Source organism: Narcine bancroftii, chromosome 4, assembly GCF_036971445.1.
Source record: "Narcine bancroftii isolate sNarBan1 chromosome 4, sNarBan1.hap1, whole genome shotgun sequence".
Classification (NCBI taxonomy): domain Eukaryota; kingdom Metazoa; phylum Chordata; class Chondrichthyes; order Torpediniformes; family Narcinidae; genus Narcine; species Narcine bancroftii.
Window position 1 is genome coordinate 276,505,915 of NC_091472.1, and position 15,369 is coordinate 276,521,283.

The 15,369-nt window shown below is 36.9% G+C and overlaps 1 protein-coding gene across 14 annotated transcripts in view; it reads left to right on the forward strand.

Moving 5' to 3' along the window:
• LOC138761991 (low-density lipoprotein receptor-related protein 1-like) overlaps positions 1-15,369 on the forward strand; it is a 1,165,126-nt gene that overhangs the window by 711,766 nt on the left and 437,991 nt on the right. For all 14 annotated transcript variants that reach the window (XR_011356692.1, XM_069935089.1, XM_069935091.1 and 11 more), the window contains 3 exons: positions 5,138-5,278; positions 9,487-9,612; positions 11,325-11,456. Coding sequence is in view for 13 of the 14 variants with exons in the window: in XM_069935089.1 (XP_069791190.1) it covers positions 5,138-5,278; positions 9,487-9,612; positions 11,325-11,456 (399 nt within the window). In the remaining variant the exon portion in view is untranslated. The remainder of the gene's footprint in view (positions 1-5,137; positions 5,279-9,486; positions 9,613-11,324; positions 11,457-15,369) is intronic.

Below are 15,369 nucleotides of genomic sequence, written 5' to 3' on the forward strand. Positions count from 1 at the left end.
TTTTCTAAGAGGGTCATGTGGTTTTCTGTCTGTGTGTGTGTGTGTGTGTGTGTGTGTGTGTGTGAGAGAGAGAGAGAGAGAGAGTTCAGTTCTACAGTTCAGCAGCACCAGCTGGGACTGGAACATGACAAGCTGTCAAGCTTGTGGAAAACCCCATTGAAAAAAAAAACTTTATTTAGTATTTTTTAATAAGAATAAGCAAACTTTTACAGAATAAGTAATCTAATAATAATAAAACAATGAAAACAAACCCACCCCTCCCCCTCCCACAATAGATCCCTCAAGGGAAGCATTAAAAATAAACAAAAACATTCAGTAATTTACAATATTACTAAATTCATATTCTTCATATAAGATGTCCACATCTTAACAAAAAAAAACATAATTATTATGTAAATTGAACCCCATTTTGAAGATGGGTTGTGAGTTCTTAGTTCAGCCTGGTCAAAGCCCTTGTGGTCCACATAAAAAGAGAGAGATGGCTGCATAATGTTTCATTTGAAATAAGGGAAACAAAAAAAAACTCTGGTGACCTGAAAGGAAGAGGTTATCATCTGGAAAACCCTGATGGGGCAACTTTCTTCGGCAAGACACTGAAGTGGCTGATTAAAAGAATAATTTGTGGGTGTCCAGTGAACAACAAATCTCTCTCTGAAAACTGACAAGATCCTTCTTGAGTGGTAACCATTTACCTTTCAAGCATCAAAGCCTAGTGAAATTCATAAATGTTAAATTGCGTGTACATTAGAAGAATTGCCTGATACCAGTGAACTTGGAGAAGTGAGATTGGGCTGTGAATCGCAGAACTTTCCTGAACATATACACATCACCTAAACATGCACTTCGAATTCGAAGGGGATTAAATTAGTTTAAGTTAATAGTGATAAATTAAAATGTGATTCTGTTTTCATGTTTAAAGATAATTAAAAATAACTTTTGTTTAAGTAACCATTTGTCTTTATGAATTTCTACTGCTTCTGGGTTTTGGGGTCCTCTGGGCTCATAACAATGTATTTAATAAATTTGACCCTAATTCAAGGTATAAATATCAGTGTCAATATTTAAAATTTTTTGTAAAACATAAATTAAGGGTTAAGCACATTGTTAAAACCATTTCATAATTTAAAGACTGTAGGTTTTATTAACGTTAAATCATCTGACACTTTTTCAACATTTGTCGTATCTATATACACTTTAACGTTAACACAGGAATGGGGTGGGCAATGTGCCCAGAGTTAATGATGCAGCAATTTTCTTTAAGTAGTTATATAATAAAGCCATAAATAGAAATTAATGACCCATCAAAAATTGGTTTCTTGCTCATAATTTTACACAAAGTGTATTTAACGGTAAAGTGGTTTGGTGTCACAGTGCAATTTGTGCTTGCCAGTGCGCATCTTTATCGAGTCATAATTGTCCAATTAATATTGTTGCCACTGTGAAAAGCTGTTCTGAAACTGAGGGATAAGGACATAACAAATGAAATTGGATGGTGTATGAACATGACTTCAAAATTTATTCAGAACTACTTTTGCAGAAGGATAATTACCTGGTAAATTATATATCGAAACTGGTGCACGAATCTCTCCAGATTAACAGTTACACATTTCTTCACCAGTTACCTAAACCATGAATATTTGCTAAGAGATCATTTGGATGGCTCTCACAATTTATGCAAAATAAGAATTTGAACAGTTTCAAAATGTAATGATATTGATTAATAAATGCATATTCTTGAACTATTCTAAAACTGCAAAGATAATATTCAAACAAGCTAATGATTCAACAAAAACTGTCTTAATTTGTGTAAAATTGTACAGAAGTAGACCATTCAACCTAATTGGTCTTCACCTTTAAATTATATTATACTACATGCCTGACCAAATATTTTGGCTGTGTTTCTTTCTATGCCCCTTCCCACATCTTGTTTTCCTTTGAAGGTATCTTTGCTTCAATATGCTAATCAATTACTGAGTGATGAAATTTATCCTTTTTGCCTCATCTGTAAATATCTTGAACTTAACAAAATTATTTTTTGATATTCCCCCAAGCAACAAGACTTTCAGTATCCACTCTGTTCAATCTATATATGTTTTTAAATATATCAGGAGACATTAATCTTCTATCCATACAGGAAATAAATCCTAACCTGTTAAAATTGTTCCTAAATTCTTTATTGTTGTATCATATATACCTGTTTATCATGTTTGCACTTCTATTATTTCTATGTACTATTTAGAAGAAATAAATTAGTTTGGAGGAAGGTCCAGAATTATTTTCCACATCACTTGCACTATTTTTGCATATTGTGCAATGCATTCACTGTGACTTATTGGAAATGAATTTCAGAATCGAGCACTAAACAACTCCAGTATATGTGTGTCTATTGCAAGGAATCTATACATCGTACTGAGATATATCAATGATTTAAGAATTATTTCCTTAATCATGGCTGTATACCATAGGATAATCTGATTTTTTTGAAGTTTTGAAATCAATGTTAATCCAGGGCATTAAAATACATAAGTGCAATCTTCTAAAGTATTATATGTTCACTTCAAAAATATATACACAGATCCAGCCCAGGCAGGAGCAATGGAAATCTGATGTCTCTGACTGGCATGAGGGTTAAAAAGTGTAATGAGTTTGACCTAATTCCAAAGGGGCTTAAGTCCATGTAATAGGACACTAATTATCACTAAATTGGCAATCTCTGAGAAACTGCCGAAGTAGCTTGGTAGAAAATAGAAATATCATATTGATGAAAAAGAAAATGATTCAGACAATTTAAGGGGGAAGTGGGAAGAGCAAAGAATTTCTTTCTAAACAATTCATCAATCTTGGCTGAATATAGATACTAACATTGAGCCTAAAAGATTTGAAATGTTTCCAGAATTGATGGTTGAAATCCTGCTGGCTCTATCTATCACTATGCTCCATCATCTATCTATTTATTTATTTATTTATTTTCACACTATGAACCATTCTGACCAAAATACACACAAACATTTCCCTCTTGAATATACACAGTGTCATTTTCTCCCCTTTTCCCCCTCCCTTCCCCCCCTCCTTCATCCCCTCTCCCCACTCACTCAACGTTCAACATATATGTATGATACATTAAACCCATTAAACAATGTCATCACACAATGAAAATAAACAAGAAATTTGTGTCTTCTACTTTTACATACTGGGTCAGTTCATTTCGTCTTCTTCTCCTTCTGTTATTTTAGGCGGTGGAGGTCCGCGGTAGGACTTCTCTGTTGTGTTCCATGTACGGTTCCCAAATTTGTTCAAATACTGTGATGTTATTTTTCAAATTACGTTTTTTTTTCCAATAGAATACATTTATTCATTTCTATGTACCATTGCTGTATTCTCAAAGTATCTTCTAATTTCCAGGTTGACAGAATACATTTTTTTGCTACAGCTAAGGCTATCATAATAAATCTTTTTTTGTGCTGCATCCAAATCGACTCCAAGTTCTTTACTTCTTATATTACTTAGAAGAAAGATCTCTGGATTTTTTGGGGTTTTTTTGTGATTTTATTTAATACCTGGTTTAGATCTTCCCAAAACTTTTCCTCTTTCTCACATTATTTTACTCCACTCTTGGGGAATACAGTGGTGGAGTCCATTCCTGCAAGGCATCATTCATGAGATCTCATTTCAGATAGGACCCCTCCATACATATGAATGGCATTCATGGCCTGGGGAGCAGAGAGGGAAGTGTTTTTGTTTTAAATAACCAATATTTATTTCATTTTAATGATTTGTCAATTAGTTTTTTTTTGCTTTTATATTTAAATTTAAAATTTTTAAACAATATTTTTTTTCTGAATGTCCAAATATTTTTAAAAGCCCTTGAAAATCCTAATATTTTTGACTGAGTATAAAGTTCCACTCCAGAGCACCGCACTATGTGGTTTATTAATATTTTAGCTGACTGGATCCCACCAATATCCAAAGGCTCACCCAAATTTTACCTATACATTTGGACCAGCTAAATAAGCCACACAGTAGCTTGGATATTCCAAGCAGTGGGCCTCATCAAATAAGATTTCCATAATGATTCTTGATCTTTTGTCGAGAATTAAGAAGATTAAAATGAGAAAAATAAACAGGTAATTCAAATGCCTAATCTTTTAAGAAAACAAGAATAGAAGAGTTACATAACAAACACAAAATAGAGGACTCATTCACTCATCATTTGGTCTTTAATTTTAATGATACAGTACACTAGTAAGCCATTCTGGTACATGAAATCTGTGTTGTGCTTGCACACCCAATAACCCATATGACCCCTGCAGTTTTGGAGGATAGGAGGAAACTGGAGCACCCAGAGAACATCCACACAGGTCACGGGGAAAAGGTTCAAACACCACCAGATTTGAACCTATGTCACTGGTGTTGTCATAACATGATGCTCTTTTTTTTGGCATGGTAATTACATGATTTAACGAGTTTCTTTAATTCCATCAAACAATAAATAAGAATTCTGTTTAGAAGTCACATATTTGAAGTTTACACCTGCATAATTATTATGAAAAAATATGATGTATTAATATATTACTTGTAATCTTGTAAAGTTTATTAATTTATTTTAAGAAACAGTCTTACAGAAATAACTTTATATTGCAGATACATTTTTAATTTGATGTTCATCTATTTGACCTGAATATACTTAGTCAATAAAATGAAACTTTATAGCTATACAAATCCTCAAATGCTACAATATAATTGTTACTTATTTTTGAAAAATGATGCAAATTAATTTTAAAACATGGCATATTTTTGACATCTTTGAATGTGAATTGCATTGAAGACGTGTATCACATGAGATAACTGTTGATGCAATGATGTGCCAACTATTTCCATCAGGTTTGTTTTGATGCAAGCTCAGATATCTTGGAACATAAAAATCTGGATTTGATCAATGTTAGGAAAACTTGAGACCTTAGAGGTATTTGAAATGGGTGAAATTTTAAAGCTAGAATTGTTGGTAACTGATTAATAGATGCTAAAATACTGTAATAAAATGGCTTAAATTACAATAATTCTACATTAGAAACAAAAATATTAACTTAGGATATGGATTGAAAGGAATTCTATAAAGAGGTGACAATTGTTTTTGAAGGAAACAAACTCTGGTGGGCTGATCAGGCATCTGGATGGATTGGAATCTGCAACAAAAAGGATGGTTCAGAGCCCATTATCCTCAGGAAAAACATTGCAACTGTACTCCATATGAAAGTCTATGGAAAAGAGACTCAACAAGGTAAGAAGCAAGCCAAGGATTATGACTACACAAGAAACTGCAGATGCTGGAATCTGAGCCAAAATAAAACAAGCTGAAAAAACTCAACAGGTTGATTTTGAGGGGGTGGGGGGGGGGGGGAGGGGAAGTAATTATTGATGTTTCAGGTCAAGACCCCGCATCACAACTCAGATTGGAGAGGGAAGGTTGCTGGTATAAAGAGGGGAATGGAAAGGGTGAGAAAGGGCCTATGGAGGATCAAGGATAACAGACAGATGGAACTGGGAGGGATGGGAGACAGTGAGGGGGGATGGTGGAAATGGCTAGAGGGTGATGGGAGCAAACCCAAAGGATACCAGTGTGGGTAACTGATAAGTAAGGGAGGTGAAAATGGAAATAATTAGGGAGCGCTGAAGGGCAGAAGAAACCAGATGGCAAGGTGATCTGGTCGTGAAATGTGTTGTTGGTGGGCAGATGGAATCAGGTGGGAGAAGGGCTAAAAATGGATGATGGGAGCCTGGATGGGTGGTGATGGGAAAGCAAACAAAAATGGGAAGACCAGAAGTGAATCAGAAAGAGAGAGAGAGGATGAGTTAATTTTAATTGTAGAATTCAACATTCAATTTCCAATTGGCCTGTCATCCTTCAACCCTCCCTTTCCACCTATGACCTGCCAAATTTTGTCTCACCCCTCCCGTTTGGCTACTTTTCCACTCTACTACCAGTCCCAATTCAGGATCTCAACCCAAAACATCGACACTTCCTTTCTCCGCATAGATCTGCCTGACCTGCTGAGTTCCTGCTACAGTGTATTGGAAGCCAAAGGGAATGTTTACACCACAGATGCTGCAGCAAGCACAAATTGTTTCCATAGGGACAGGATGCTCCAGTGAGTTATTCAATAAACAATTAACTCCAAAATTCAGAAGTTTTGCCTGAAGCCTGGAGTATAACAAGGATTTTTTTTTTGGTTCAGCTTTTATCTGACAAAATTGAACCTGTTTGGCATCTAAACTGAGGAAGATCTATCAATGTTCATAAGAAAAAGAACACAGACGACACAGGAGTAGAATTCTGAAAGGTCTCATTCATTTATTTTGGAAACCATAAGAATTATTTGATGAGAACTATATATGCAATAATATCTATCTAAAAATTCATCGCTGGTTAATAGAGGCCAAAATGGTTCATAGTCACTTTGTTCTACTCTGCCTCCAAATTAAAATGAAATTCAAAAGCATAATACAGGATAATCTTGTAGCTCCATCACCTATTTGTCTCTACTGAGGAGCAACAAATTTCTTGGCCAATATTTGCACTTCAGAACGGAATAGCATTGAGTTCTGTGCCAAGTGTATGAAAGGAACCTCATGTCTTTGTCCAGTAAGTTAGAAACTGAAGTAAGTGGTAAATGGAAATACATCCTGAAGAGAAAGGAATGACCCCTTTCTGGTACTTACTGTTCATGGTTAATAGCCTGAATATGCCTGATATTTTCTGTTCTTGGAAGCTAGGCTGGTTCTGGCCTGGTCAGTACTTGGAGGGGAGACTGCCTAGGAAACCAGGTGCTGTAGGTTTCTGTGAAGGGGGCACTGGATAAAGTGGTGACTCTTTCTGGGTTATAATGGACATAAGTTAAATAATTTTGTATATGTTACATTATAAATGGACTATATGTCTTGGATTTCAGAAGAATGAGGGGCGACCTCACAGAAGGATTTTGAATGCTGAAAGGCCTAGATGTAGAGGAGTCAAGGACAAGAGGGCACAAAATCAGGATTGAAGGCACCCTTTTAAATCAGAGAACCGGAGAAACTTATTTCGCCTGAGAGTGGTGATTTTCTGGAATTTGCTGCCATGGGCAGCTAAGGAGGACAGGTCATTGAGTGTATTTAAAGCAGAAATTGATAGGTATCTGAATTGTCAGGTATCAATGGTTTAGGGGAGAAAGCAGGAGAGTGGGGCTGAATGTATCAGGTTTACGATGGAATGGCAGAGCGGACTCGATGGGCCTAAATCTTATGGCCTTATGGTTTGATGGTATCAAGCCTAGCCATAACAATGATCATACATCAATGAACTTTAAATATTTTACAATGGGCTAGTTTGGTGGATGTATTCTTAGTTTAATGAATGAATGTTACGTGACTGCTATTTTTGTGAGAAATATGCACTTTGCTTTATTTTGAAAACCCTTGATGGGAGATCCAGAAGTTATAGTATCTATTTGGAGGGACATTGGAGTGATAACATGTTTAATTGCGCTGAGTAAGGCTTTTCTTTTGTTTTGGGCTTTGAGAAGGTGTACAATTTGAAGAGATGGAAATTAGCCACTTCTATGATGGAAAAAATATTGTATGTTTCTCATGGGGAATAAAATGAGCTTGAAAGGCTGGGAAGGTCGAAACAATTAGAAAATAAAAAAGTAGAGAGCAATTTTAAATTTTATCAACCTCAACATTTTGTAAGTGGTGGAGCTCTGGAATCAGTGTTTAGTGCAAGTCTCTTCACACATTTAATTAGGAGCTGAGGAATGGATACTTCCTTATTTTTATAGAATCAAAAAAGAATTTTCCAGTCCCTTTTTTTACTAAATTAGCATGAAATTTATTTTACCTGCTTCTGACTTGTTTTTCATGACTCCTGATTCACTATGTGCTGGTTCCTACACTCAGAACTCACTAGAGCCTTCTTTCTCAAGCTCCTTTTACATTTACAGGGCTTCCATTTCCCACACACTTCTTAACAGGCCCTGTTTCTTGTGCTCTCTTTAAAATCAATTTGCCTTTTACAATGAAGTATGCCCCATTTCCCAGGGTCCTGTAAACCCTCTTACATTTAGAATTTCCATTCTGTGTTCAAATTATTCTATACCTTCATTGGAAAATTTAGTGTATTGCTGTCCAATATGTTTTAAAAAGAAAAGTGAACTGCAAGCATGTGAGAATATTAATTGCAGACAGAAGTCTGGAAAATCTGGCAGTTCAGCATCTCGTAAGTCCCAAGTACGCTGGATTGTCAAAGAATTATTTTAGTTATTTTCCAAACATTTATTTTAATCATTTATTTAAAGGAAGGATTATTTCAAAATGTTGTTGATAGGAAACAGAATTATTTAGGATAAAGCAAAGAAGAAATTTTACAGCTGAACTTATTGCATGGCCCTAGATATAAGAAATCAATTAATTCTGCCTCAGGTGAAAGGATGTGTCACTACATAGAATGCAATGCTAAGACAATCGAACAGCAGGGCAAAGACCAAAAATTACCACAAACTTAAAAGATGGAGTTACATTATTGTGAGCTAAGTTTTATCTAACAATTTTCTTTTATCATCTGTGCCAATTGTAGATAAAATTCAAATTGTTCCTCTGCTCAAGTTGAACTGTTAGAACTGCCCCTAGTTTGGCAAATATGATGTATGATGAAAATCTGAATTTATTGCAGGACATAATGATTTCTTTCAGCAACTTAATGACCTGCTATTGTGGATCACATGGAGATTTTTTTTTTAAACAGGGACTTAACAGAGAGCGGCTCAGTGAGTGTAATGGTTAGCTGTTTCCTCACTAGTGATCGGGCCTGAGGTTTGAATCCTGTGCTGTCTGTAAGGAGTTTGTACATTCTCCTCCTGTCTGTGTGGGATTCCTCTGAGTGCTCCTGTTTCCTCCCACCTTTCAAAAACATACCAGGAGCTGTAGGTTAATTGGGTGTCATTGGGCTGTACAGGCTAGTGGGCCAAAAGGGCCTGTCACCATGCTGTATGTCTACATAAATAAATTAAAATTAACTCCAAAATAAACAATTTTTGGCAGAACTTGAAAGTTGGCACAGATAGGGTAGTTATATTGAATGATATCCACCAATTTTATACACTGCACCAATTTGCTCTATTTTTATGCATCTGATGAGAATTAGGCATTTTTACCTCTGCAACAATTTATATTGTGAGGAAGAAGGACCACATGCTGTAAAATGAGCATAACTACGCAAGGACAATTATCATAAATTTTAACGATGGGCTGATGGTTTGATTTAACGTTTCCATTATTCTAACAAATTAGGCTTTTCTGAGCTTTTGCATGGAAGAATTTTCTTTAAATCCAGTTATTTACATCATTTTGATGCAGATCACTGAACAGTCAAGAGAAGGCTCATTATTCATGTAGATGTTATCTAACTGAAGTGGTTGTAAACTCTTGAGAACTGATTTTATATTCTCCATTTAGGTACAAATCTGTGCAGTGTTAACAATGGTGGTTGCTCCCAGCTCTGTCTGCCAGTCTCAGAAACAAGAATGGCATGCAAGTGCACTGTGGGCTATCGACTTCAAAGAGACAAAATGTCATGTGAAGGTAGGTGCTACCCTCACTTGTGTGAAACAAGTGTGCTTCTGTTTGGTGAGGTTCAAGTATGCTTTTACTTGTGGCAGTCGAGTCAAACCAGTCTGAGAGTGGTTTGAATTGCGTATGAATGTTTGGTGCTATTCATCTTTGCAATTTTGAACAGCCAACTATTTTGACCACCCAATGGAAAGATAGGTCTCTGCCACCACAAATAAGTTCACACATTTACATTCCCAGCAGGAAGTGTAGAATAACAAGCTGTACATTTCTTAAATATACATGTAGAGAGGTAGCCTTTAAAATATGTAGTGTGCAGGTAGATGAAGTTCATCATAAATATTGCAGAAAAAATCTAGTCCTGGTATTCAGGTAGGTATATTTACTTCACCAGAGAATCAATTCTAAACAGGCATTTTTTTTTAAATTTAAATTGCTTGCATTAAAATATTTGTCAGAGTGAAATATTTTCACTTCTGTTAGTTTCCAGGAAGAGATATTTTAGTAGGTACATTTTTCTCCTTTTTATTGTGTCTTTACATTCTGAAAATATAACAGCAATGAAAACATTCTGAATGTTGATATTATAGGGGATACATTTAAAAGAATATCTAGTGATACACTCTTTGTGGGATCTGTCTTGATTTATATGCCACAGATAACATTTCAGTGACTATATCACTGGGTTAGATTTTCTACTTGTACTCATGGAACAGACTGCTTTTGCAGGTTGGCTGGTTATTAGATAGAGCTCTATGAAAATAAACTGTTTCTTCTCCTTGACCAATAAAAAACAATAGATTCAAACCCATGGTCAAGGTGAAGCACATTGCATCACATCACATTCTTTGGCTTGGCTTCGCGGACGAAGATTTATGGAGGGGGTAAAAAGTCCACGTCAGCTGCAGGCTCGTTTGTGGCTGACCAGTCCGATGCGGGACAGGCAGACACGATTGCAGCGGTTGCAAGGGAAAATTGGTTGGTTGGGGTTGGGTGTTGGGTTTTTCCTCCTTTGCCTTTTGTCAGTGAGGTGGGCTCTGCGGTCTTCTTCAAAGGAGGCTGCTGCCCGCCAAACTGTGAGGCGCCAAGATGCACGGTTTGAGGCGTTATCAGCCCACTGGCGGTGGTCAATGTGGCAGGCACCAAGAGATTTCTTTAGGCAGTCCTTGTACCTTTTCTTTGGTGCACCTCTGTCACGGTGGCCAGTGGAGAGCTCGCCATATAATACGATCTTGGGAAGGCGATGGTCCTCCATTCTGGAGACGTGACCCATCCAGCGCAGCTGGATCTTCAGCAGCGTGGACTCGATGCTGTCGACCTCTGCCATCTCGAGTACCTCGACGTTAGGGGTGTGAGCGCTCCAATGGATGTTGAGGATGGAGCGGAGACAACGCTGGTGGAAGCGTTCTAGGAGCCGTAGGTGGTGCCGGTAGAGGACCCATGATTCGGAGCCGAACAGGAGTGTGGGTATGACAACGGCTCTGTATACGCTTATCTTTGTGATATAATGATATCACATCACATATCATTAGGTTAAAAGGCAAATTAAATAAATACCTTCAATTCATGCTTTGAACTGTTTCTGCCTGAATGTTATTTCATATCAGTTCAGGTCCATTTAGATCTGATGTTGAATGCAATATTGTCCAAGTAAAGACAATTAAATCAATAACTCTTTTATTTACATCCTTGGAGAAAATAACAGGGGGACATTTATTTATCAGGTTTTGGATCTTTCCTGATGTTTTCGGTTCATGAAGAAATCCGAGGGATACCACTTGAACCCAATGATCGATCAGAAGCCTTGCTGCCCATATCTGGAACTTCACTTACTGTTGGAATAGATTTTCATGCAGGTTTGTTCCCTTCCTCATTTGTCAGAGTTTAAAGTGTTAATGAATGCCCTATTCAGTGGAACTAGAATAACACATGCTGGAAATGTTGGCTATAATTCTTTGCCTGCTATGAACGCTATGGGACCTGCTGAATTTCTCCAGCACTTTTGTATATTATTAACATAAGAATACATTTAAGTCACACATTAAATTAATTGCTGCCCTGAAGCTTCAGCATCTATTTAATGGCATCTAGTATATCCTTTAGGATTTATTTTAATTTCTTAATGCAGAAATCTTGTATTTGAACAAAACGAACAGACTCAAAAATAAATGCACGTTTGAATGTTTTGTATGTGATAGAGATGTTAGTAAATAGCTCTTTGATATATTGACTAAGGATGTCACTCATGCTTTTATTTACTAGATGGTTGTTTCTCCTTGTTTGAATGCAGTCAAAATTCCTGACTGACCTGAAAGTAAATTCAACATGTGCACATATCTCAAAAGCACTGCTTATCATTGTGTGCATAACATTCAAACAAGTATTGCCCTGTTATTTTGACCTGCCTATATATTACTTCTCTGCCATAGAATTGCCAATGAATGCATGGTCAGTATCGACAATGAAAGATATCAGTCAGGACTTACCAGAGACTCAATAAATTGCTCTTTATACCAGGGCTGCCAGAATTATTGACATTTTGATGGGGAAGTAAGTAGATATGCAATGCCATAGAGATAGTCAAAGTTTACCACACAAACAAAAATAACGGACAGGCTACTGAGACAATGATGTTCAGAGTCCATTTATTTTGAAGCATCATATTCATATGGCAGCTACAGCTGACTTAATTAGAAAACATTCCATTTGTACGTTTGGACTGAGACTCCAAAGGAATTGGAGAGTCATAATATCAAAGAAAATGTGCATTAAAAAGGGAGCTGTTCAGTCCAGCAAGCTCAACCCAATCAATAAAGAATTACCCAGCATAATCGCATTGACCACAACTAAGTCCATCGCACTGCAATGAACAAAGGATTTTTTTTTAAATGTGTTAAGGGCTTTTCTCTCTAACATCTATGAATTTCCAGAACTCTTCTGTACTCTGATTGATAAATATCTTTGTCCTTTCTCCAATCTTGTGACAATTATTTCAATTGAATGGCTTTTCTGCTTTTTGAACCTTTGGCAAGGAGTAATTTGCCCATCCTTTTTGCTCTTTCTTAGATCCAACACATGAATAAAGTTTTCCCTCAGTCATCTTTGTTCCAAAGTGAACAGTGCCAGCTCAGCCAATCTTTCCTCACAATTAAAAGTTTCTAGCCCTGACAAAATCCATGTAAATCTTCTCTTCACCCCTTCCACTAAAATAGCATCTTTACTGTAATGCAGTGACTAGAATTATAAGCAAAAGGAACATTGTGGCCAACAGAGATGGATTAAATTATATTTTGAGCTCTCTCCTGTTACATTCTTGATTAATGAAGAAAGCTTCCCAATTCTAAACACCTTTTGTCATATCCTGCATTCAGATACTGCAAGGACCTTGTGTTCCTCCAGACATATTCTTCTATCTATTTTATATTCCCCTTCTCTTGTTTACCTCCAGATTAAATTTTCATCCTAACTGACCATATTATTGATATAATTTACTAACTTACAGTTCCTCTTTGGAAACCACCTGGCCAATGTTCATATCATAATAAAACTTTTTTTTAATCACACTCATTTCATGGAACATAGAGCACTACAGCACAGTACAGGCCCTTCAGCCCTCAAAGTTGTGCCAACCTATATATTCCATCAAAATTTAAAACCTCACACAACTAGGGAAATTTCATATATGTAACCTCCATTCCATCCTTGGCATCTGTTGGCAAGACTGTGTCTCCATCCTGGAGGTCTTGGGTGGCATGAAGTCCACCAGCATTGAGTCCCTGATCATCAGAGCCCAGACGCGGAGGGTGAGACCCGTCATCAGACCGAATGACTTCTGTATGCCTCGCCAGCTGCTCTATGTTGAACTGGAGAGAGACCTGCAAGCACCATAAAGATCCTGTGAAGGAAACCCGACGCTACGCCAAGAGAACTAGAAACTGCTTCTGCTGACAGAACCTGCTGGAGAGCCTTGTGGTATGAAGCCTACACTAGTTTTGAAGACAGGCACTGACAAAAACTGATGGAAAATATTGAACGGTGTCACAAAGCAGCAGGCACAGTTATTACATCAATGACCTTCCAGTGCTTCCATTGTATTAGACTCTGCACTTCCAGACTGGGATTGCAGAATCACCTTTGTGTCTACAGAGGAACCGCACAACAACTTGTCTTTTTCGAACTGAAGGACAACCAATATATCGGGCTGACTCAAACTGACTGGTACTCTCAGTTCCACAAGGAATGACTTGCTAACGACCACTCAAGCTTCAGTACGTTTTGGAATTCCATCTTTTTGCAATAATTTTTTTTCAGTATTTAAGTCCATGAAAGACATTTAGAATTTTTCAAATACACTTGACCTGCTGAAAACCTTACAATAGCCCCCAAGGAAGGATGATGACATTTGAGGCCAATGTCTCTCTAGCCCTCTGCATCCAAGGCAGGAAATATGGACGGTAATATGGCTCATTCCTTGAAAATCACTGTGATTGCATAAGTGACTCCTTATCAGGTGTTGTGCATATGCCAAGCTTGCAGAATTAGTATCTGAATGTATGAATTATAGCAAGATGTATTCTCCATGTGACAGTGGGGGCAGCATTTGAAATCAGACATATGGCCACTTAAAATATCTCAAATTACTTAACCAGCAAAATGTCATGTGAATAATTATAATTTCTAGATTGACAACTGAACTGGTAAGATGCAAATTTATACATGTTAATCACATGCTATACTATCACTGAGTCTAGTCAACAATTTTTCCATATTTCCTCATGTTCAGGCATTTGAGTCTAAACCAACTTTTAGACTATTCCTATCAGGTCCAATCTCTCACTCACTTTCAATTAATTTTAACTCAAGATGAGTAAGGAGGTGAAGGGCAATGTCATCATGGGAGTAAAAGCTTGCCCAGCCTTTCAATTCTACCCCACTTTTGAATATAATCATGGTCAATTTGATTGTAATCTCTACAATCCCATCCACTTCTTGTGATCATGTATCTACAGTATCTACCTCTATATCAAACGCATGGACAGGCACTGTTTTTATTGCCCTTTGAGCTAGTAAGTTCAAACCACACATAATGCTGTGAAAGAAAATATTTTGCATCTCTATTTAATGGGTGCTTTGTTTGTTTTTTGTGAAACAATGATGCCTTGTTTTCCCAAGAAAGGAAATATCCTCTTCACAGAAACCTGACAAAGGTACCTGAGGATCTTAAATGCTTCATTTTCTTCCTTTTCCTGTTCTAACTGCAGCGTATAAAAGCCTAGCCAATGCAATGTTCTGCCAAACCTTCTACACTTCCTTAGACATGCTTTCATTGAGCTAACAACTAACAACTGTCTATAATTCAGGAGTGCAGTGATGTATCCAGTACACCAGGTATGGTGTCAGTGATACTCTTTCTACCTGAAGCATGATCTCTTTACTTTTGTATCAATTAACTTGAACTCTGTTAGTTTTCATATTTATTTTTTATCTGCATACTAGCCTTTGCACAAACATCAAGATTCCACTGCATCTCAGACATCTAACATCCAGGTATATAAAGATTCAGAAACTCAGAATACCCCTTAGGCAAGTTGATTTATTTTTTCCTTTTTGGACTCATGAGAAGCAGGGTGTAGATGACACTTTCCACATCCTTCCTATTGCACAATTTCAAAATATGTCATCTACTAAGAAACATAAGCTTTGATATTCCAAATTACAATCGCATCACTCCAGTACACCAAGCTTCATAATTACAGCTTTCTGTAGCCT